Below are 25,897 nucleotides of genomic sequence, written 5' to 3'. Positions count from 1 at the left end.
AGGTTTAGAAACACGCTGGGCAGGGTGTCTCCCCGTTAACGCCCAGAACACCCAGAACAAAAGGGCCAGGTTGAAGTGGCCAAGTATCTTGGACATCTCTGGAGCTTAGGACAGAGACGTCGGCACCAGTGTCAATTTGCCCTGTAATTGGATATCCCTCAACCTTGAGGACCATAAACGCTTTGTTCTGTGATAGAGGAACGATCCATAAGAGGGCGGGAGATTGGAGAGGTTTGGGAGAGGGCTCTCTTACTGGTGGGGCTGAGAGCTGCTCCCCCTGGAGTTTAAAGGCAGAAGGGGACAGCCTTGAGAATCAGTAAGGGAGCAGCATTCACACTTCCAGTGAAGCCCCTTCTTACAACGGGAACAGGGAGTAGAAGGGGGAACTGTGGTGTACGGGAGGCCTTGGGAGCGTTGAGTATGGAGGGAAGGGCATTCGCTAGCAAAATGGCCAGGTTGGCGACACTTAAAATAAGTGCAAGGGAGGTAGGAGGGAGAAAGTTGCATTTGCTGAGTGAGGGAAGCAGCTAGGATGGAGTTTAACTCAAACGGCGGCAACGACCGCAGAGGCGGCAGGTGTGGCGGCAGCGGAAGCAGCAGCAGTGGCTATGGCTGTAATGGCAGAGGAGCCCTGGGAGCCAACGTCTTGGCAAGCGAGAACCCAATCATTGAGGGATTTATTACGTAGGGGTGTGATAACCTGGCGACACTCAGTGTTGGCACCCTCCCAGAGAAGTTCTTTTAAAAGGGCATCAGCTGTGAGAGCATGAGAAACTTTTCGGTCAATGGCTTCTTTCACTCAACTATAAAAGTCAGAGAAAGGCTCATTGGGACGTTGCAGAAGCTTTGAAAGCTGGACAGGCTTTCCCTGGGGGTTAACTTTCTGGAAGGCAGTTTTTGCAATAACGCGAACCTGCTCAAAATAGATAGGTGTACATCGCATTTGGACCTCGGGTAGGACCCATTGGTTTTCATCCTTAAGTGCATCAGGTGGAATCTGCTCAAGATTATTGAGCAGGTTAGAGACACCTATGCGGTCTGCTTCATTGGAGTAAATAGCCCTCCAAGTTACAAAGTCACCAGGTGTTAAAATAGCTCTAGCGATGCTCTTGTAATCGAAAGAGCAGTTATTTGCCATAGTTATATTTTCTAACAGCATCTGAGCATAGGGACTGTTTAGACCATCCTCCTGGACTGCCTTGCGGAGATTGGTAATGGTCTTATGATCCCAGGCAGTCCATGTGGGGGTGGCCACGTAGATGGTTTGTCCTCATCCTCATTATCAGAGGTGCTAGAGGGGGGAAGGGTATCGGGGAACAGATGAGGGCGGTGAGTTCTGGGAAGGTAGGGCCAACGAGGTTCGTGGTCAGGGGAGTTTGGGAGGAAAGGGGTAAATGAGGAGGAAGTGGACTGCTTGCGAGGGTGGGGGCATTTTGGGGGTGCCTCGGTGGGGGTGGGGGGGTGGAATATGGGTGGTTGTAGAAGAGTCAGGAGCGGGAGGGGAAGAGGGGGTTGGCAGAGAGGACAGTGGAGAGGAAGCAGGGGGAGCGGAGGGAAGAGGAGCAGAGGGGATCAGAAGGTGAGGAGGTGAGGGGGACTCCTGGTTGTTAATTAGAGAGGGAGGGGCGGAAGACTGTTGGGCGGGGGCTGGGGTGGGTATAGAGGGTCGGCAGAGGAGTATGGGGGCACAGGACTATCAAGGAGGGGAGGTCCCGTTAAGGGGTCCTTAGGAGAGGGAGTACCGAGTTCGGAAAGGGGGGTTGGGGGTTCTTCAGCGGAAGGAGCGCCAGAGAGGGAGCAATGTATAGCTAAAAAGGCTGGCATGAGGCCTAGGGGAAAAACTTTGCCTTCATGTGTTTCAGCAGCTTGCACACGTTTGATTAACTTTGCCCAAGTAGAGGGCTCCCAGATGGCAGTGGTAGAAAGCCAGGGGTTGAAGCGGACTACTATATCCCAATATTGAGCTAATTCTTTTTCAGAGATTTTAACTCTGTGGCTAGCGAGAAGAGAGTGTAGAGCACGAGCCTGACGGGCATTTTCAGAGGAAGAACGATTTCCCATTATTGGGCCTTACCTGAAGACAGAGAGACGGGTTCTTCATGCCCCAAGTTGGGCGCCACTTGTCGTCGTCGTTGTCAGCTGCTCTTCACTGCCCGCACCAACGCGCTCTCGTCGGGGGTCTGCTCTTTGTGTCTATTTGCTGTGTACTCTTGTGTGTCCTCTTGCATTCTTGTCGTGCAGGACTGGGAAACTGTTACTTTTTATGTTGTTGCATCAGCTCTGTGTGTGTGTGGTTCCACTCCTGGGCGGGCTGTGTTTTTTTTTTTTTTTTGTGGGGCGGCTCTCCTTACGGGGTGTACTCCTTGCGCGTGGGGCTCCCCCACGCGGGGGACGCCCCTGCATGGCACGACACTCCTTACGTGGCAACACTGTACGTGGGCCAGCTCACCACACGGGTCAGGAGGCCCTGGGTATAGAACCCTGGACCCTCCATATGGTAGGCAGACACTCTTATCTGTTGAGCCACAAGGACTTCCCTTAGTTGTTTCTTTTATTGCCTTTGCTCTCTGCAAGCAGCATCTGCCTGCAGGGCAAGTTCTGGGAAGGATAAGCTAGTGATTAATTTCCTGGTTCAGTATTTCAGTCTGCTGCCCCATATATGGAAAGGAAATAGAGGCACCCCGGTATATACAGGGGGGTTACTCTGCTCCCACCTGAACAGGGCCAGAAGCCCATAATGGTTGCACAGACTGGCTCCACACCATGAAATGGAGGCAGTAGGAGGGTCTAGCAAAGGTGCCACAAACTTCTCAACATTCTTTAAAGCTGTGTTTTCTTGATTCGGCACTCCCAGTTAATCCTTTAACTGTAATCCTTTAACTCTTTTCTGGAGTTCTAAGGGTGATGGCTCTGCCAGTTTTTGGTAGTTCTGAAGATTTTGTATTGGAATGTCACCCCAAAGGGTCTTATGTTATTCCCATCTTGGTTGACTGGAAGTCAAAAAGTTTTAAATTTTGATTTAGGTCCAGTTTATCTGTTTTTTTCTTTCATAGCTTGTGCTTTTTTGGTAACATCTATGAATCCATTGCCTAATACAAGGGTCTGAAGATATTTCTTCATGTTTTCTTCTAGGAATTTTGTAGTCCTGTTCTTATATTTAAGTCTTTGATCCATTTTGAGTTCTTTTTGTGTATGATGTTAGGTAGGGATCCACTTTTTTTCTTTTGCATGTGGATACCCAGTTTTCCCAGCACTGTTTGTTGAAGAGACTATTCTTTTCCCATTGAGTAGCTTGGCACCCTTCTCAAATATCCATTGACTATAAACTTAAGGGTTTAATTTATTTTGCATTCTCAATTCAGTTCCGTTAGTCTATATGTTGGTCCTTGTGGTAATACTCAAAGACTGACTCTAGCTTTGTGATACATTTTGAAATTGGAAGTGTAAGTTCTCCAACTTTGTTCTTCTTTTTCGAGATGATTTTGTCTATTTGGGCCACCTTACCCTTCCAAATAAGTTTGATGATTGACTTTTTCATTTCTCTAAAGAAGGCTATAGGAATTTTGATTGGGATAGTGTTAAATATTAAATTGCTTTGGATTGAATTGCCATCTTAATGATATTTAGTCTCGCTATCCATGAACACAGAATGACTTTCCATTTATTTGGGTCTTTTTTTTTTTAGATTTATTTAATTTATTTATTTTTCCCTACCCCCTTTGTTGTTTTTCACTTGTTGTGTCTTCTTTCTTTTTTTAAAAATATTTATTTATTTTCCCCCCACCCCCCCATTGTTTGTTCTGTGTCCATTTGCTGTGTGTTCTTCTGTGTCTGCTTGTCTTCTCTTTAGGTTGCCCCAGGGAATGATCCTGGGACCTTCTGGAGTGGGAGAAAGGTGCTCAATTTCTTGTACCATCTTACCTCCCTGGTCTGTTGCATCTTTTATTTTCTGTTCTGTGTCTCTTTTGCATCATCTTGCTGTGCCAGCTCTCCCCTTGGGCCAGCTTGCCATGCAGGCAATGTCGGCCAGCTTGCCTTCACAAGGAGGCCCTGTGAATTGAACTCTGGACTTCTCATATGGTAGATGGGAGCCCAATCACTTGAGCCACATCTGCTTCCCTTCCTTGTCTCTTTAGGAGGCACTCGGAGCTGAACCTGGGACCTCTGATGTGGGAAGGAAGTACCTAATCACTTGAGTCGCCTCCGTTCCCTGCTTTGTTGTGTCTTTCATGTTTTTCTTCCGCATCTCTAATTGCTTTATCTCTCTGTGCCTGCCTTTCATGCCAGCTTGCTGTCTTCTTTAGGTGGCAGTGGGAACCTCTGCTCCCTGCTTTGACATCTCTAATTATGTCTTCTTGTGTCTTGTTGTGTCAGCTTGTCGTGCCTGCCCGTTGTGTCAGCTTGCTGTCTTCCTTAGGAGGCACCTGGATCCGAACCAATGACCTACCATATGGTAGACGGGTGCTTAGTGTCCTGAGCCACATCTGCTTCCCTATTTGGGTCTTTTTTAAATTTTTCATTTTTTAGCAATGTTTTCGTAGTTTTCCATTTGTAAGTCCTTTACATTCTTTGTCAGATTTACTCCTAGATAGTTGATTTTTTAGTTGGTCCTGTAAATGGATATTTTCCCTTCATATCCTCTTCAGATTTTTCTTTACTACAGAAATACAGCTGATTTTACATGTTGATCTTGTACCCTGTCACTTTACTGAATTCATATATTAGCTCTAATAGTTTTGTTTTGGGTTTTTCAGAATTTTCTTTGTGTAGAATCGTGTTATCTGTGAATAGGGAAAGTTTTATTCTTTTTTACCACGGGTACTTACTTTATAATTCATCTTGTTGCAAGTAGCTTGTGTCAATTTCAAATTAATATTAATTACATTTCTAGAGACATGTACTGTTTTGCTTACCTGTTACAAAAAGGAGATGAGATTAGTGAGGTTATTTTGGCATGACTTGTTTGGCCAGAATCTGTAGTGACTTCTGGTGGTGGTAAATACTGCTTCTAAAGTGGTCTGATAGTAGTTTAATAACTACTCTAAGATTGTGCTGATAGAGATCTGTTTTGCATTTGAATGAGAAACAACAGAAATTATCTTCTATGAATCCTTCAAACCATATTAAGACCTTTGTATATCAAATACTTAGGTATGTCATCATTTCACATCTCTGAAATTTAGAAATGTCTAATAATGGCATGTCACATTTGTCTTAATTTTTTTCTTTCTTAGGTACATAAAATAATGATGCATATTACAGTTGATATCATATTAGATATTCGATGAAATATATTAATTAAAAAAACCAATAATGGCACTTTACATATTACAAAGGTGAAGTTTTCATTGTAGAAAATTTTAAATGTATAGAAAAGAACTCAGAGCAAAATAATAATTATTGGTAATTCTAACACCTTGAGATAATATTAATGTTTTGGCATGTTTTTTTAGTATTTTTAAAAATCTGCTTACAGAGGTATAATTTGCAGTGTATGGTTCAATGAGTACACTTTAATGAGTTTTGACAAGTTTATTCACATCCCTGTAAGGATGAATACAACCATGATATCATCCCTCAACGTTTCCTCATTTCCTTTTACTTTTTAGTCTTTTTTAAAAGGACTTATACACACCCAATTTCAAAACTTTCTATAAAGCTACAGTAAACAAAACAGTGTGGTGCTTGCATGAGGATAGTAAGGTTAGACATGTAGACCAGTGGAATAGAATTGAGAGCTCAGAAATAAACCCTTACATCTATGATCAGTGCACAGGGGTGTGATGACCTTTCAAATGGGAAAGAACAATTTCTTCAATAAATGGTGCCAAGAAAACCAGATAGCCACATGTAAAATAATGAAATTTGATCCCTACCTCACACCATACACAAAAATTAAATGGATCAAAGACTTAAGTTTTAGAGCTAAAACTATGACAGTCATAGAAGAAAACATATGGGCAAGTCTTCATGACTTTAGATTTGGCAGTGCTTTTTTTTTCCCAAAAAACTTTTCATCTTTATTTAAGCATAAAACACATATACAGGATGCAGGATAACTTAAATTTATATCTCTAAAACCAGTTCTCTTTGAATGTATCTTCAAAGCACTGAAAATAAACCAACATATTTCACAGATTGACTCAGATGCTTCTCTGTTAGCTCATGTCAAATTGAGAGTTACACATATAGTTAGGATTCTTAAATTAATTTAATTGATCACCATGAATAAATATTACTCTTCATTGAGTTTATCTTCTGAACCATTCATCAGTACCATTCAGAGGAATGTAAATATATCCAATTCCCCTTCCTATCCCCAAAAAGATTGCAAATTGAAATAAGTGTCAGTGTTCTATCGGAAGAGAATTTTTCATTTACAAGAGTAAATGGTCTGTTTAATGACCTACTATAGTAAAAAGAAAGAGTAGTTCCAATGAAAACAAATTTATGAAATTCCTGGTACATGCTGTGAAAGGTGTGAACTTATAAATAGAAAAGAAATAAGATTAAAGAAAAAAACCAAAAAACTAACATTGTGCATTCTGAACCACATTCTAGTTACAAATTAATTGTTTCACAAAACCAATACCCATGATACATTACTTATAGGAATGAAACTACCATATTCAAACAAAAGAAAAAAAGAATTCTGTTTCATTTATGAATGTTGCAAAAGAAGCAAGTTTTTCATTTGAAAACAAAATATGAATATCTACATGAATGCAACCATATGTTTGTCTATCATCATAAATAAGCTATAGCACTTTTTAAAAAAAAGTTAACTGTATTACTTCTATCTTGCTGCACCAAGATTTCATTTCAGTTTTTGGAGTGTTTCTTTTTATCAGTCCTAAAAGGAACATAATCATTTTAAAGACTGCAGATTACAACAGCAAGATTTTTGCCTGTTAAAAAAAATCTAATTTTCAAATAAAATTACAAAAATAGAAATTACAAGAGGTAAGAAAATAGAAAAATAAGCCAATTATGATCTGAGTCTTCTGACTATGGCTCCAAATTTAATGCAAATATCTGTGTGTAAAACTTTTTCAAAAATTCTACTAGCTGTATCTTAACACATAACTTTCCAAGTTTTTCTCCTGATCAAATACCTTAGATCCCCATTTTCTCACAATTTCTGGCAGTACTTTCTTAAATATGACTCCAAAAGTACAGGCAACAAAAGAAAAATAGAAAAATTGGAATTAATTAAAACTAGAAACACTTATGCATCAGTGATATTATCAAGAGAATAAAGACAACCCACAGAATGGTAGAAAATGTTTGAAAATTATGTATCTGGTTATCGTTAAATGTCCAGAATATATAAAGAACTCCTATAACTCAACAACAAAAGGACAAACAACCATGTGAAAAAATGAACCGAGGACTTGAATAGACATTTTTCCAAAGGAGATATCCCAGTGGCCAATAAGCCCATGTAAAGATGTTCCATATCATTAGGGAAGTGCAAATCAAAACCACAATTAAATACTACCTCACAGCTTACTAGGATGGATATTTAAAAAAATAGAGGAGAGCAGATGTACATTTAGTGGTTGAGTGCCTGCTTCCCATGTACAAGGTCTTGGGTTTGATCCTTGATACTTCCTAAAAGCAAACAAACTAAAAAAACACAGCTCTTATTGGGGAGTGGGTATAGCTCAAGTGGTTGAGCCTTTGCTTCCCATTTACCCAGTCTTGGATTTGATCCCCAGTACATCCTAAGGACAAACAAACAAAAAAAACAATTATCCTTGGGGAGTGGATGTAGTTCAGTGATTGAGTGCCTGCTTCCTGTGTACAAGGTCTAGGTTCAATCCCCGTTACCTCCTAAAAAAAATAATAACAAGTGTTGGAGAAGATGCAGGGAAGTTGGAACCTTTATACATTGCCTGCGGAAATGTAAAATGGTTCAGTTGTTATGGAAAGCAATTTGGTATTCCTCAAGTAGAGCATAGAACTATCATATGACCTGGCAGTCCCACTTGTAGATATATACTCAAAAGAATTTAAAGAGGGATTCAAACATACTTATATGCCAATGTTCATGTTTCACAATAGCTAAAATGTGGAAACAAGCCAAGTGTCTTTCAACATTAAATGGATAAACAAGATATGATATGTGTATAATAGAGTGTTATTTAGCCATAAAGGAATGGCATTCTGATACATGCTGCAACAGTGAAGAATTTTAAAAACATTATGCTAAGTGAAATAATAATGTTTTATAATAATAATTTTTAAAATGGAAGTAAGTGTTGGCAAGGATTTGGACAAAGTGGAACCGTCATAACATTGCTGGTAGGAGTATAAAATGGAGCAGCTCCTATGGAAAACAATTTGGCAGTTCCTCAGATTTAAATATAGAATTACCATATGACCCAGCAGTTCTAGTCCTAGGAATTCCTGCTTCCAGTTCCTATAAAAGAATTGGAAACAGGAACTCAAATAGATACCTGTACACCAGTGTTCATAGCAGCATTATTCACAAAAGCCAAAAGGTGGAAACAACCCAAGTATCTGTCAACAGATGACTGAATAGACAAAATGTGGCATATACATACATTGAATTAGCCATAAAAAACCAAAAGTCTGATACATCCTAAAGCATGAATGAACCTTGAAAACATTAGGTAAATGAAGTAAGCCAGACACAAAAGGACAAATTTTGTATGATTACACTTGTATATGAAATACTTAAAATAGGCAAATTCCTAGAGACAGAAAGTAGATTAGAGGTTACCAGGGGCTGAGGGAGATTTTAAAAATGGATACAGAGTTTCTATTTAGAGTAATAAAAACAAGTTTGGAAATAGTGGTGATGGCTGTACAAGATTGTAAATGTCATTAACGCTGCATATTATACACTTAAAAATGATTAAAATGGCAAATTCTGTTATATGTATTTTACCACAATAAAAAAGTAAGTGCATACACATATAGTATTTTTGTCTTTTTTCTTTGTGAAATTAGAATATGCTAAGCATGTTCGTCATTCATTTTTCATTTGATAAATAAAAACATTTTTCCATGTCATTAAGCATTCTTCTAAAGGTTTTTTTTTTTTTGCATTTATTGGTTGTAGAATCATACATATAACAAATATTGAATGCCTTCTATGAGCTTAATACTAGCAGTATAGTATCAATGGAGTGGAAGAATTGTGCTTGACCTGGGAGTTTACAGTTTAGAGGATAAAAATAGGAAATTACATTACAGTGTGTAAAATGCTTGGCCTGTGCATGCATACATGAGTCCTACACGGTAAGGTGGAACTAATCAGGCAAAAAAAAGGGGGGGCATTCCAACACTATATAGGTGAAAGTTTATTCAGTGGCCTAGAGGAGAAGAGAGCCTGACTAGCTTGGGAAACTGCAGTTGTAATACTAAAGCACTGAGTTTTATGAAGAGAGTATATTCTATTTTTATGGGTGTACTATAATTTATTTTATTACATATTTATGGAGATTTTTTTGTTTTTGTGTTTTGCTATAAGTAATACTAGCATGATTATCCTTAAATATATAATTCATTAAGTGTATCTCTGGTCATTCCTTATATTCCCAGAAGTGGAATATTTGAGTTAAACACATACTTACTTTTAGTAATCGTGTATGTCTTTGGTGTAGCCCTATCTTGTATGTTATTTTATGAAATTATCAATGTATTGGAGTGCTTGCTGCTAGTCTTTGAAGAAAGATGATGTATTTATGTAATATCCTTGTCTCCCATCTGTCTCCCTCACTCAGTCCTGCTGGAAATAGGATTGAGCAATAGTCATAAAACCTGGTTGTAATCCCTTGATTATATGAGAAAATTGTATTGTTTTAAAAGGAAATAGGGGAAGTGGATGTGGCTCAAGCGATTGAATTCCTGCCTACTACATGGGAGGTCCTGGGTTTGGTTCCTGGTGCCTCCTAAAGAAGATGAGGGGAAGCGGATTTGACTCAACTGATAGAGTGTCCACCTACTAGATGGGAGGTCCAGGGTTCAAACCCAGGGCCTTCTGACCTGTGTGGTGAGCTGGCCCACGCTCAGTGCTGATGCAGGCAAGGAGTGCCGTGCCATGCAGGGGTGTCCCCTGCGTAGGGGAGCCCCAAGCACAAGGAGTGCATCCTGTAAGCAGAGCCGCCCCTTGTGAAAAAGTGCAGCCTTCCCAGGAGTGGCGCCACATATATGGAGAGTTGATGCAGCAAGATGATGCAACAAAAAGAGGCACAGATTCTGGTGCTGCTAACAAGAATACAAGCGGACACAGAAGAACACACAGCAAATAGACATAGAGAGCAGATAACTGGGGGGGTGGGAAGGGGAGAGAAATAAATAATAAATTTTTGAAAAAGAAAAAAAAAGATGAACAAGATAGTGAGCTGATGCAACAGGCTGGCATGGTGAGCTGATGTAACAAGTGCCCCAAGGAGGAAAACAATGAGAGACCCAACAAAGCAGGGAGTGGAGGTGGCTCAAGTGATTAGGCACCTCCCTCCCACATGGGAAGTCCCTGGTTTTGTTTCCCGTGCCTCCTAAAAAAGACCAGCACACAACAAACACAGAAAATGCAAACAATGAGAGGGTGCAGAGAAATAAAATAAACCTTAAAAAAAAAAACTAAAAAAAAAGGAAATAGGATAGTAAAACACAAATTGAATTGTAAATGTGTTTTATGAATTGCTAGGATCTCATTCATTCATTTAAACAATATTTATTAGTGATTATATATTTGGCGTTGTGGTTGATGCTGCTTATAGGTTAATGGAATGGAGAAAATGCAACATGCTTGATATATGTGTGTGAATAATTGTATTCATTTAAATTTTTGAGATTTTTGTTAGTGATTATCTAATCTTTGGTATTATAATTGACATAATATGTATTCAAGTTTGTATACTATTCAATTTGAACTTTAAATTATCCTTTATAATGGAAAATGAAATCTTAGTAGTGGTTCAGTTTGTTTTCTAAGCTTATTACAAGTTTATTCTCTAATATTTTTTTAAAGTTATTATGGTTGTGGAATAAGCTATTGTTATATTTGTGAATAATTCTAATCACACACATGAATGATTTCTTTTTTGGTATTTTTAGGTTACTACTGTTGACTATGAGGCGATCTGCAGCACCAAGTCAGTTGCAGGGGAATCCATTAAAAAAGTTAAAATTTATACCACCAGGAAGAAGTAATCCAAATCCAAATGAGGAGAGTACAAAGCTGAGTCCAGATACAAAATTATTTGAGGTAAGGAAAAAAATAAGTGACGGAATCATAATATGAAACAGCATATCGTTTTTAAAATGCCATTTAAAGAGATAACAATAAGGTAACCTCCTTAGGCATTTTCAATATTTTTGACAAAGTCTTACAAATACCATAGAATTATTTTGAGGAATGACATTAAGAGCAAATAAATATCTCTGTGAGGGAAGGGGAATAGATTCTTGTAAAAATTATTCTAATCAGTATTCTTTTCAAAGTTGTCATATATAAATATGGGGAAATTTGTTTAAATAAGGTGACTTTAAAAATATTTTTTATTTATTTTGTTTCTTCCCTGCTGCCCCCCATGTTGTTTTGCGCTCACTGTCTGCTCTCTCTGTCCATTTGCTGTGTGTTCTTCTATGTCTGCTTGTCTTCTCTTTAGGTGGCACCGGGAACTGATCCTGAGACCTACCTGGAGTAGGAGAGAGGTGCACCATCACTTGTGCCACTTCAGTTCCCTGGTCTGCTGCATCTCTTATTGTTTCTCCTCTCTGTCTCTTTTTGTTGCGTCATCTTGCTGTGCCAACTCTCTGCACAGGTGGCACGGGCTGGCACGCTGCACAGGCCAGCTCTCCATTCTGGCCAGCTCTCTGCTCAGGCCAGCTTGCCTTCACCAGGAGGCCCTGGGAATTGAACTCTGGACTACCTGTTTGGTAGGCAAGAGCCTAATTGCTTGAGCCATATCTTCTTCCCTTAAATTAGGTGATTTAAAGAGAGAAAAAAATATATAATGATTTGAATCACTACATTTCCTTTCTTTATTTTATTTTTTTAAAATTTTATTCATTTTGTAAAAATATTACATTCAAAAAATACGAGGTCCCATTCAACCCCACCACCCCTACCCCACCACTCCCCCCACAGCAACACTCACTCCCATCATCATGACATATCCACTGCACTTGGCAAGTACAACTCTGGGCATCTCTGCACTTCACGGTCAGTGGTCCACATCACAGCCCATACTCTCCCACGTTCCAACCAGTGGGCCCTGGGAGGGTTTACAGTGTCCGGTGATTGCCCCTGAAGCACCATCCAGGGCAACTCCAAGTCCCAAAAACGCCTCCACTACATTTCCTTTCATTTTCATCTATAAAAAGTAAATACTTGGGGAGTAGCTGTGGCTCAAGCAGTTGAGCACCTGCTTCCCACATGGGAGATCTCAGGTTCAGTTATTGGTGCCTCCTAACAACAACAACAAAAAAACAATAAGCAAAGCAAATGAAAAAAAATAATTCAGGGGAGCCGATGTGGCTCTGTGGTTGAGAGTCAGCTTCCCACATATGAGGTCCCGGGTTCAATCTCCAGCCCCCTGTACCTTTAAAAAAAAAAAAGGGTGAATACTTGAAAACTGTCTTAATGTATGTTCTTTACCACTAAGAGAAAGGGTCGTTTTGGTCTTAGAAGATATATAAAACGGACAATCCATACTTTCTGGTCCTCTGTAATTCTCTGTTATGAGACTAAAAGTTTACTTACTTTTGACTTTGCTTTTATTTTTTTTGGTCTGTGTTATGTTTGCTTTAGCCCACAATTCTTTAGTTTCCATAGCCTCCTAAGTAGAATTTCAGGTCTTGCCAATGTAAGAATTCTGACCATATGTACATAGATTTTTGTTTTCCAGTAAGGTTTATTTTCTTTTTAAATAGCTTTATTGGGATATAATTCACATAGCATACATTTTATTCATTTAAAGTATACAATTTAGTGTTTTTTAGTATATCCATAGAGTTCTGCAACCATCTACCCATTCAATTTTAGAAAATTTTATCACCCCCAAAAGAAATCTTGTACCCATTAGCATTTGCTTCCTGTTTCCCTCCAATCCTTCAGCCCTTGGTAATCACTAATATACTTTCTGTCTCTGTAGATTTACCTATTCTGGAAATTTCTTATGTATGGAATAATACAATATGTGGTCTTTTGTGACTGGCTTCTTTCATTTAGCCTAATGTTCAAGGTTCATCCACATTGTAGTATGTAGTAGTGCTTTATTCCTTTTTATTGTTGAATGTATTAGTTTTCTATTACTGCTGTAATAGATCCTTGCAGTTTTGGTGGCTGAAAACAGCACATTTGTTTTCTTATGGTTCTGCAGCTCATAATTCTGACTTATATTTCAGTGGGCTAAGATGTCAGCATGGCTACATTCATTTCTGGTAGCTCTAGGGGAGAATCTGTTTCCTTGCCTTTTCCGTCTTTTAGTGGCTGCCCACATTCTTTGGCTCATGGTTCTCTTCCTCCATCTTCAAAACAACAGCAGGCTGAGTTCTCACATTGCCATCTCTCTGTTTCTCTGCAACTAGTCTTGCTGGATTTTCTCTAGCTATGTTACAAAAAAAGAATTTTAAGGACATGCCAGTTCAGCTAGGCCAGTAATTTATTAAGAAAATTAGAGAAGAGAAATGGGAGAAAATAACAGATTATGAACCCTAGGTAGAGAGAGGAAAAGGGCTTAAGAGGGTTAAAAAGGGCTGATTTACAGACTCCAAGTCCCCATTACAGATTACAAATCCCCAGGTCTACTTGCGTGCTAATCTAGGCAGAGGGAGAAAGGGCATAACAGGGCCAGTTTGGCTTCTGCTTTTTAAACTATTAATTATTCTGCCCCTTTGCTAATGTTGCGGGTGGAATCCCAGTTGTTTGCTGTTTTGATTGGTTACCTCGCCCATCAGTCCCCTGGAGTGCCCAATGATAAGGCCCCTTGAGATATCTGAGGCTTTTCCTTGATTCTGGATGAAATCCTGTTCTGAATGGGGGTTCTCGTGAGGTTTTTCCAGCAGCCATCTTGTGGCCACATGTTCCACGGTCATGTTTTTCTGCCAGGTCCCAGATCTGTTTCTTTATTCCCACTGGTACTTGTGGTTAATTTGGACTCACCTGGTAATCTAGGATAATCTCCCCTTCTCGAGGTCTTTAACCTTAAGCACATCTGCAAATTCCTTTTGCCCGTGTAAGGTAGCACATTTATAGATTCTGGGAATTAGGTCATGGATATCTTTGGGGGCTTTTGTGCCTACCCTACTAAATAATATTCCATTGTATTGATAAATCACATCATATGGTGGGAATTTGGCTATTATGAATAATGCTTCTGTCAACAACTGTGTACAAGTTTTTTATAGACATATGACATAATTTTTCTTTGGTGTATATCTAGGAGTGGAATTGCTGGGTTATATGATAACTGTGTATTTATCCTTTTGAAGAATGGTCAGTTTGTTTCCATTTTCCATTCCCAACAGCAGTGAATGAGATTTGAGGGTTGTGCTTTCTCTACACTCTTGTCAACATTGGTAATTTTCCATTCCTCCCCCGCCCATCATAACCATCTTAGTGGGTGAAGTTGTATCCTATTGTGGTTTTAACTTGCTTTTTCCTGATGGCTAATGATGTTGAGCATCTTTGCATAAACTTATTAGCCATTTGTATATCTTCCTTGGAGAACTGACTATTCAACTCCTTTATTCAGTTTTAAATTGGGTTATTTGTCTTTATTACTGAGTTTTAACACTTTAGATATTCTAGATACATGTCCCTTATCAGACATATGATTTGCAAATATTTTCTCTCATGTTGTGGGTTGTCTTTTCATTTGATTGTATCATTTGTAACACAAAAGGTTTTAGTTTTGGTGAAGTCTAATTTATCTTTTTTATTTTTTTCTTGCTCGTCCTTTTGGTGTCACATTTATGAAGGTTTTGTTGAATGTAAGGTCACAAAGATTTACTTCTATATTTTCTTCTAAGAGTTTATAGTTTTAGCTCCTACATTTAAGTCTTCTTTCCAGTGTGAGTTAATTTTGTGTATGATGTGAGCTAGGGGTCCAATTTCATTCTTTTGCATGAGGATATCCAGTTGTTGTCCTAGATCTATATGTTAAAAAGACTATTCTTACCCCATTGAATTATCTTGACATCTGAATTAGTCGGGTAAAAGGGGTGCTGATGCAAAGTACCAGAAATCTGTTGGCTTTTATAAAGGGTATTTATAAAGAGTCCAACTCAAGGTACCTTAAGAGGTATTTCCTTACCCAAGGTCCATTGCCACGTGATGAAGCAAGATGGCAGGCGATGTTTGTGAGTGTTCAGCCTACCTTTTTACTATTAAGGCTTTCTGGGCCCAGCTTCTTCCTATCTCAGCTGTAGGCTGGAGGGCTCTCTCCCTGGGGCTCATTTCTTTCTTGGCTCAATTACTCTGATCTCTTCACAAGGTCAGCTGTAAACTATCAGGTGAATGTTGTCATTTCTCTTCAGGGCTCCAGCATCAGAACTAAGTTCTCTCCTTTGCCATGTCTTTTTCTCTGTTCTCCTGTGTATCTCCCTCCATGTGAGAGTCTATTTTATCAATCCACCAAGGGGGCTGGGACTCAATGCTGTGTCGTACTCTAATGACGTGGTTGAATCAAAGCCCTAATCTTAACATAATTTAATCAGATGTCTCAGCTGAACCTAATACCATTAAAGGGTTATTGTGTCCAGAGGACAGAACAATTTATAAACATAATCTATATCTCCTCTTGGAATTCATAAATAATATCAAACTGCTACAGCACCCTTGTCTTAAAGTTTATCTTTTGATGTAGTTCTAAGGACTAATTCCAGAACAAATTGCTGATTTACTGTTTTATTTTCTTCTTTTATTTACATTAGGAGACTAGTTAATTTACTCTTTAAAAAATTAATAGATAAATGTCTGCAATAAAAAACTTTATTTTTTAGAGCCCTTTTAGGTTTATAGAAAAATTGTACAGATACTAGAGACAGTTTCCATATACTTTTCTCTTCTGCAGTTAACATCTTGCCTTAGTGTGGTATATTTGTTACAGTTGGTGAACCAATATGAATACATTATTATTAACTATACTGTTTTGATTAGAGTTCACTATTTTTGTTGCATAGTTCTATGTAAAGTTTTAAAAACTAATGAAGTCAGTCAGTTGGGAATAATATAGCTCTTTGAGAAGCCTAAAAGCTATGTGAGAGTCCTAAAAGTATTAGGCTTGGTAGTTAACCCTATGACCCCCTTGCATTATATATTTCATTCTTGAAATTTTTGTTCTTAAACTATTTCTCAGCTTAGGTTGAATTAATCCATATTAGGAAAGTACTGTCTTGGCAACTTCAGGAGGTTTTACTTGATTGGTCTGATACATACAAGTGGCAAAATCTGGGGCAAATTGAACATCAAAATAAATATACTAATGAATTGAGAGCCCGTTGAGTAATTTAGGAGTCTGAATCCACTCTAAAATAAGTAGGTAAATGAATAAATAATGGGGAAGAAGGGTAAGTTCTTCCTTCTTCTTTATGAGAATGCCAACTCATAAAAATAGAAGTAATGATCGTATTAGAAACTAATCAATGGATGCCAAAAATAGGATATTTGATGAGGAAATAGGATATTTGCATCGATGAAAAGTATCTCCTTATAAAGTACTTAAAAAAATCACAAAGGGAAAAACAGTAACTTTGCAGGGAAACCTATAACAACACCACCTCAACTAAGTGATCAAAGTTAATACATCCAATAATGGGACCATTGATATTATGTACCTCCTGATATAATGCACAATGGTATTCTTGCCTAAAATGTAAAATCTGAATCTAATCATGAGGAAACATCAGACAAATTCAAATTGAGGGACATTCTGTAAAATAACTGACCTGTACTCTTCAAAAGTATCAAGATCACAAAAGATGAATAAAGGGGTAGGAATTTTTCCAGATTAAAAGGAAACTAAAGAAAAAACAAAAAAAAAAATATGAAAAAAAGGAAACTAGAGACTTCTAAATGGGCTGTGCTTCTGTAACTTGATACCTTGGCTTGTTTATTTTTTCCAGTCTTGAAGGTGCAGTCCCACATGCATTGACATCTTAGTCTTGGTTCCTGGTTTGTCTCAGATGCTACCTAGTCCATGAAGCTTCCAAATTCCTCTTCTCTGCATTCCTAGGTCTCTGAACTATTTTTGTAGAAGGTACCGGTGATCAAACCCATGACCTCATACATGGGAAGCAGGTGCTCAACCACTTGAGTTACACATCTGCTCCCCTCTCTGAACTTTTTATCTTTATTCCACCTTTGCTTCGTTCTTCCTTGTTGTTTAGTGTTTGCATCTCTGCCCCTTGCTGTGTTGACACCCATAAGAAGCAAGCATTATTCCCTTTGAGTATATAGAAACCCATATGTTATTTACCTATTGTATTTAATCCTTATCAGTCATTTGTGTATGTGTGTGCATGTGTATACACAGTGTCTGACATATATACCTGTGATTCCCAGCCTGAGACCAATGAACCCCTGAGAAATGTAACAATACCTATTTTTGATGCTAAAAAATGAACATATCTCCTCAGTTGGAATGTATAGGTTAAACAAAGTTTTTAAAAGTTGTTTTATACTCATATTACAAAACATTTCAAGATTGTTAACCTTATTATCTAATGCTAATTAGAAGATCTGATTGGCAGCTTTAGTGTTCTTGTTTAAAACTTGAACCCTTGATTAAGTTTTGGACAAATTTTTCAATAATAAGGGGTTCTTGGTAGAAAAATTGGAAACTCATCTTGGGGCTTAGTGAAAAAATTTTAAATTAATGTATATATCATTTTTTGCTACTTCTGTCCTAAATTCAAAATTTTCTTATTAATATAATTTTTCAATCTTGAGGAAATAAAAAGAGACTGACTAAATGTAATGCATGATTTGGAATTAGAGTCTGGCTTGAGGGAAAAACTACAAAGGATGTTACAGGGATAAGTGACCAAATTTGGATGTGGACTGTAGATTTTTTTTTTTTTTAAGGATTTATTTATTTATTTATTTCTCCCCCGCCCCGGTTGTCTGTTCTCTGTGTCCACCTGCTGCGTCTTCCTTGTCTTCTTCTGTTGTTGTCAGCGGCACGGGAATCTGTGTTTCTTTTTGTTGCATCATCTTGTTGTGTCAGCTCTCCGTGTGTGCGGCACCATTCCTGAGCAGGTTGCACTTTCTTTTGCGCTGGGCTTCTCTCCTTAACGGGGTGCACTCCCTGTGTGTGAGGCTCCCCTATGCGGGGTACACCCCTGCGTGGCACGGCACTTCCCGTGCGCATCAGCACTGCACATGGGCTAGCTGCACACCGTGGACTGTGGATTTGATAATAGTATTATACCACTGTTAAATTTCCCAATTTTGATAATTTTACTGTGGTTTTAGAAGAGAGTATCTTTGCTCTTTGGAATCAGTCATAGAAGTGTTTAAAGGTAAAGGAGCACAATGTCTCCAATTTATTCTTAAATATAAACCAGATAAAAATTGTGTGTGCACATATATACACATGTACACGTAGAAAGAGATAAAGAGTATGGGGCAAATATAAACCAATGGTGAGTCTTGGTAAAAGGTATATGGGAGTTCCTTGTACTATTTTGGATTGTTTCTATAAATTCGAAATTATATCAAAATGAAAAGTTACAAAAGGAAAATTTATGACCTTGGTTAGTTTATTGCCTGGCTTCCTTTAAAATCTTATTACAGGGAAGCGGACTTGGCCCAATGGATAGGGTGTCCGCCTACCAAATGGGAGGTCCGCGGTTCAAACCCCGGGCCTCCTTGACCCGTGTGGAGCTGGCCCATGTGCAGTGCTAATGCACGCAAGGAGTGCCGTGCCGTGCAGGAGTGTCCCCCACGTAAGGGAGCCTGACATGTAAGGAGTGCGCCCCGTAAGGAGATTCGCCCAGCGTGAAAGAAAGTGCAGCCTGCCCAAGAATGGCCCCGCACACACGGAGAGCTAACACAACAAGATGACGCAACAAAAAGAAGCACAGATACCCGGTGCTGCTGATAAGGATAGAAGTGGTCACAGAAGAACACACAGGGAATGGACACAGAGAGCAGACAACTGGGAGGGGGGTGGGTGGAAGGGGAGAGAAATAAATAAAAAAATAAATCTTAAAAAAAAACTTATTACATGAGTTTTTTTGAATATCTGAAATTTACTATAATTGATTTTTAGAGAGGTATACTTATGTCATAGTTAGATTTTTTTGAAAAAATTTCTAACATATTATGATAAGCAGAAAAATAGCCCCCCAAAACGCTCATGTCCTATTCCCTGGAACCTCTGAATATGTTTTCTTACATGGCAAAAGGGGCTTTGCAGGTGTGATAACGTTAAGGTCCTTGAGATGGGTGTATTATCCTGGATTATCTGGTTGGGTCCAATATAATGGTCCTTAAAAGTAAAGAAGGAGGGAAGTGGGTATAGCTCAGTGGTTGGGCATCTGCTGCCCTTGTCGAGGTCCCAGGTTCAATCTCTGCTACTTCCTAAAAAACAAACAAAAAACAGCGATGAAGAAAGCAGAGGAGAGAGTCAGAGAAAGACAAGTGATTCCAGAAGCAAGCAATGTCAGTGTGATGCATTGTAACTGGCTTTGAATATGGAGGAATGGGGCCACTAGCCAACCATTGCGAATGGTCTTCTAGAAGCTTGAAAAGGCAAGGAAATGTATTCTTCCCTAAGGTCCCCCAAAAGATGTGCATATGCAGCCCTACTGACATCTAGATTTTAGCCCATTGAGACCCATGTGGGCCTTCTTACTTACAGAACTGTAAAGTGATAAATTTAAAGTGATAAATTACCACTGTTTCTGGTAATTTGTTACAACAGAATTAGAAGACTAATATATATATATAAAGTGTTTTTAATATTGAGAAACTTAAAAAGACCAATTGGCTGTGAGAATCACATATTATGATTTATTTAAAACTCTTCTGATATGTTGTTTTAAGTACTCTATAATTACATGCATAATTTTCATTGTGTAATATCTTTCAGCTTTTATCATACAATTAAAATAGTTTTAAAAACAATAGAGTTGGATTTTAATCTACCTGTATATTTATTTATCTGTTGTCTATTTAGATATGGAAAGACTGGTATTTTATATTTTAAATCAGGAATATGTTTTGTAAAAATATGGGAAATTAGATTAATTTCTGCTTGAAATATATATTTTGTTTATTTTTCAGGTTGCTGCAAATAAGAATACCTTTCTCCCAGAGAGAAATGATGCTAGGCTATGCAATTTAAGTCTTCTGCCTACTAAAGGAAGCATTAGAGAAATTAATCCTGGGGATAACAGTAGTGAAAAATATTGTTTTGAATCATCTGCAGTGGCAACATTAAATACTGCTCATAAAGGTAAGACTGTGCTTTTTATTGATCATGTTTACACTTGGCCAGTAAAATTACTCTTTAAGTTGATTTTTCTCAAGAATAATAAATGGTATTTGGAAGTTGTTGATGTCATACGACTAGATTGTCAGCAGTTCAGTTTTTTGTTTCATAATTTGCTTTTAGTGTTTAGTAGCCATGTTATTTTAATTTTGTCCTTTAGAATTATTGTGTGTTTGAGGGTTCATTGAATCTCATTGGTCAAATATGGCATTTTCCTCAAATGCTAAAATAAGTTGTGTTTAAAGATATTCATCCCCAACTTCCCTGATGGCTTCCTCGTCCGTTTGCTTGTTGTTTTTTGCTCGTTTTTTTTTCTTGTCATCTGTTACATTGTCTGTTTTTGGTTTTTTCTTTAGGAGTTACCAACCCAGGTCCTCCTTTGTGGGAGGAGGGTGCTCAGCTGCTTGAGCCACATCCACTCCCCTGTTTAAAGATAATTTATAAAATTTTTCTAAAAAATATGTTAATGGTATTAAAACTTGAGAGTGAAGTTTAGATGACTAAAATCTTTAATTCATTGTAATCAATTAGTTGAATTTGAATTACCAAGGTATGTAATTGCAGGAATATCAAGCATTTAACAAATGTTCTCTCCCTTGTCCCCATTTGTTGAGTTGAGTTACTAGAAGGATTATCTCTTATAGAGATAATTATTTTTCAGGTAATTAAAAAAATAGTGTGGTTCACAGATGTTTATTTAGCCTTGTGAAAGGTATCAAGACTACATTTTTTCAAATTATTTATTTTTTTCTGTTGAATAAACTGATTCAAGGAAAACAGTAACTGCCATCTTTCAGATACCAGTGAAGATCAGCAAAACACCTTAAGTATTCGACCTTTTAACCTCTTGATTAATTTGAAGGTATTTCTTGAACTTCATCATTAATACCTTTTACCCCTAAATGGGCTCATTGCTTTTGGAGCATAAAGATTTTCTGTTTTTTCCCAGTCATCGAGGATCCTTAGTGCAAACATTTCTGTGCTTCTCATAACTTTTCAAAATCTGTAACTCGCGTTGGACAAGGTTGAAAAGGACTTTAGGAGCTGGTATTAATTTAAGAAGATTCCTGGGGAGAGCTCTGGGCAGTTTAGCCCTATCCCCTGATTTTCTCTTTCTTTCCTCCCTTCTTCCTTCTCTTCCTCTTTTCCTTTTCCATCCTCTTTAGGTGAATGTCCTATTTCTTTTCTACTGGCAGCCTACAGCAGATAATAGTCAATGTATGCCCATTTCATTTCTATCCTGGTGGCTGATCTCTTCAAAAGAGAATGACCCTATAGAATCTAGAATATAACACATTCTATGTTACTAATTCTTTTTTGGACTTTATTTGTGTTCTATTGTAGTTTCTCATTCCCTTTCCAGCTAAATATAAGAAAGCAGTTAAGAGTTAAGATAAATTGAAGAGGGAATTATTCCCTTAATCCCTCCAATTTAGTAAATTCACTGGACTGGGGAGCCTGTGCCAACATCCTGAACCTCCTACCTCTTCTTCAGGGATAATGGTTAATTGGGGAAAAGAATTTTGCAAAAAACATCTTGCATTCTTTGGTGGATTGCTTGAGAAAGATGTAGCATGTAGAAAGGCATAGATGTGAGAGACCTTTATATATTCACCTTTTTTATATCCTTTGAATCCAAGACCTAACTTTCTGCAAAGAGGTCCTAGCTTGTATGTTCTAGTTAAAATATGTCTGCATTACACCCCCTCATTTTTTTATTTAGAAAAATTTCATACATTTAGAGCAGTTGAAAGAATAGTCATCCTAAATTCAAAAGTTGCTCACATTTTGTGAAATTTGCATATGAGTGCTTATGTGTGTTCTCTCTGTATACACACACACACATACACCAAGTTTTTTTTCCCTCTGGACCATTTGAAGATAATCGTGCCATTTCACCCCTACAATCATCAGCATGCAGTTCTTAAAATAATTGTTTTCTTCTATGTAACCACAGTATTATTATTATACTTTAGATGATTAACAGTAATTCATAATAGTTAATATTCAGCCCATTCATTAATACTGTTTTTGCTTAAGCTAGTTAGGGCTTGGTTTCTTTCTTGACTAAGCCCTGATAAATACAGTTTCACCTCAGCGAACTTCCGTGCACATTTCAAGTTTCTATAAACTGAAACATTTGCAGATATTATTCTTGTATGAGAATGAAGGGGTAGGTCTCTCATTACTGCCTTTCCCCAGGTCTCAAGGAATGTGCCCATTATGGGGGGTGTGGTAGGAGGTCCCACCTCTGCTTTTTGTCCAAGCTCCAGAGCCCCTTATCTTTGTGAACAATCCAGCTTGGTACTTTTGAGTGTGGGACTTTAATGCACTTTAAAGCCTGGATTAGGGGAGGCCGTAGGCCTCCTGGATGTTCAGAACTTTACTTTACACCTTTAGAAAAGGAAAAGTAAATTCTTTCGTCTGTTCTGATTCTTTCTCATTCTGATGAGCTACAGGATGAGACCTTTAATCCTCCCTCATGCAGTTTGGCCACAAGATCTAGTTTTATATTTTATCTCTTTACCTGACTTTCTTTTTCTTACAATAGTATGGATTAAAAAATAGATTATAGGGTAGCGATTATGGCTTAAGCAGTTGGGTACCCACCTCCCATATGGGAGGTCCCAGGTGTTCAGTTCCTGGTACCTCCTAAAGAAGAGAAACAGACAACAAGATGACGCCCCAGGAGATGCAGCCAGGAGACTCGGGGAGTGGATGTGGCTCAAGTGAGTGGGTGCCTGCCTCCCATGTGGGAGATCTTGGGTTCACTTCTTGGTGCTCCTAAGAAGACAAGCAGACACAGCAAGCACACAGCAAAAAGACACAGAGACAGACAGGGAGTGCAAAACAACCAGTAGACAAATGGGAGCTGGGATAAATAAATGAACCAATAAATCTTAAAAAAAAAATATTATGACTGAATAAAGGAATCTTGAGACACATAGTTTTCTGTCGTTGAGTCCCTGGGCTTTGAAGTGTTTAGGAGAAGTCAAGTAGTCAAGAAGAGCTACTGGAACATGCAGCTTGCAGGTTTTGATGATACTTGAGAGAATAATTTCATAAAGTATTAGAAACAAAAGTCAGATTATAACGGGTATGTGATGAGTGGAAACAGGAAAATGGAAGCAGTGAATGTAAGCTAGTCTTTCAAAGAAATTTAGAAATTTCATTGTGAATGGAAGTAGTTGTATCTTGAGGGGTAGTAGGAAACCAGGGAGGTGTTTTGTTTTTTTAAAAATTTATTTAAATTTATTTTTACTTAATTTCTCCCCCTTCCCCATTCCCTCCATCCCCCCTGTTGTCTTCTCTTTATCCATTTGCTGTGTGTTCTTCTGTGTCTGCTTGTATTCTCATTAGGTGGCTCCAGGAACTAACTGATCCTTGGACATTCCAGAGTGGTAGAGAGGCGATTCCTCTCTTGAGCCACCTCAACTCTCTGTTCTACTACATCTTCTTATTTTCTCTCTTCCATATCTCTTGTTGCGTCATCTTGCTGCGCCAGCCTTCAGCGTCAGCCAGCACTCCTGCATGGGGCAGCTTTCCCTTATTAGGTGGCATTCCCATGAACGGGGGCACTCCTGTGCAGGACGGCATTCCAGTATCGACCAGCTCTCTGCGTGGGCCAGCTTGCCCTCACCAGGAGGCCCTGGGCATCGAACCCTAGACCTCTGAAAAGGTAGATGGGAGCACAGTTGGTTGAGCCACATCCATTTCCCTGTTTGTTTATTTTTTTTAAAGACAGCCTGTTATAGGTTTAAGAGGAAAGAGGTAGTGGAGATAATGTTGTAACAAGGAAATGATAAAACTCTCTGGTCAGAGGTCCCTGGAGATAGTTAGACATATTCTTAGGAATTTAAAAATTGTCATGGGAAGCAGACTTGGCCCAGTGGTTAGGGTGTCCGTTTGCCACATGGGAGGTCTGTGGTTCAAACCCCGGGTCTCCTTGACCCGTGTGGAGCTGGCCCATGCGCAGTGCTGATGCGTGCAAGGAGTGCCATGTCACACAGGGGTGTCCCCGTGTAGGGGAGCCCCGCGCGCAAGGAGTGTGCCCCGTAAAGAGAGACACCCCGCATGAAAGAAAGTGCAGCCTGCCCAGGAATGGCGCCACACACATGAAGAGCTGACAAACAGATGACAAAACAACAACAACAAAAAGAAACACAGATTCCTGTGCTGCTGACAACAGAAGCGTCCAAAGAAGAACACGCAGCAAATAGACACAGAGAACAGACAACTGGGATGGGGGGGAAGGGGAGAGAAATAAATAAAATAAATCTTAAAAAAAAAAAATTGTCAGAGAAATTTAGAATTTTGTGTTTTCTGTTAAACAATATGAAAAATGTTTATACATTTGTGCTGGATCTTTTTGATGACCTTATAATTGAGTACTACTACAAGATTTCATTCCTGCAATTGAGAACAGAGAGGGACATAATGTGTAAATAGTATACTTCTGCCAAATGAAGGTTTTGCATGTTCAAATTGGGATGATGAATGAATTGAACCATCACATGCTCTATTGGGGTAAAGGCTTGTTAAACACAACCTGTGCCAAATCAGTTGGTACCATATCTATAGTATTAGCAGTTTAATTTCATCAAAATATCATCTATCATATGAAATTAATGTAATTTTTGAATTTAATGATTTTATTTATATTTAATTTATATCACAACTTTATTGAGGTATAATTCACATACTGTACAAACTAGGCATTTAAAGTATACAATTGCATACTTTTTAGTATGTTCATGAAGTTGTTAAAAAAATCACCACAGTTTTAGAATATTTTCAGTACCCCAAAAAGAAACTTCATACTCATTAACAGTCATTCCCCATTATACCCCAAACTCCCTAGCCCTAGGCAACTCTAATCTATTTTCTGTTTCTTCGGCTTCTGGACATTTCATATAAATGGAGTCATTAATAAATGGTCTTTTGTGACTGACTTTTTTCATATAATGGTTTGAAGGTTTATCTATGCTGTAGCCTTTATTAGTACTTTATTCCTTTTCATGGTCAAACAATATTCCATGGTGTGGATATTTTTATCTACATTTTATTTATCCATTCATCAGTTGATAGACATTTGGGTTGTTTTCCATTTTTGCCTATTATGAATAATAATGCGTTGAACCTTTGTGTACGAATTTTCATTTCTCCACACAGAAGTAGAATTGCTGGGTCAATAAGTTTAACATTTTATATAGTTTTAAACACAAACTGTTAATTGAAGAAAATATACACATACAGAAAAGTACATAAATCATAAATCTGTAGCTCAGTGAACTTTCACACATTGAACACACCCGAGTAAACATACCTAGATTAACAACCAGAACATTATCAGTACCTAATAATTCCCCCTAGTACTTTCCTCTCCCCCAACTAGGGATAACCATTATTCTGACTTC

The 25,897-nt window shown here is 38.3% G+C and overlaps 1 protein-coding gene across 1 annotated transcript in view; it reads left to right on the top strand.

Annotated features, from left to right (window-relative positions):
- The window catches only part of RAD54B (RAD54 homolog B), a 125,774-nt gene that overhangs the window by 8,283 nt on the left and 91,594 nt on the right, over positions 1–25,897 (top strand). Inside the window, exons 2-3 of the mRNA XM_012518128.4 lie at positions 11,092–11,242; positions 20,273–20,444. Coding sequence (XP_012373582.2) covers positions 11,108–11,242; positions 20,273–20,444 — 307 coding nt within the window. The 5' untranslated portion in view covers positions 11,092–11,107. The remainder of the gene's footprint in view (positions 1–11,091; positions 11,243–20,272; positions 20,445–25,897) is intronic.

The sequence above is a fragment of the Dasypus novemcinctus genome, chromosome 14 (assembly GCF_030445035.2).
Source record: "Dasypus novemcinctus isolate mDasNov1 chromosome 14, mDasNov1.1.hap2, whole genome shotgun sequence".
In the NCBI taxonomy this organism is placed as follows: Eukaryota; Metazoa; Chordata; class Mammalia; order Cingulata; family Dasypodidae; genus Dasypus; species Dasypus novemcinctus.
This window is presented reverse-complemented; position numbering and strand designations above follow the sequence as displayed.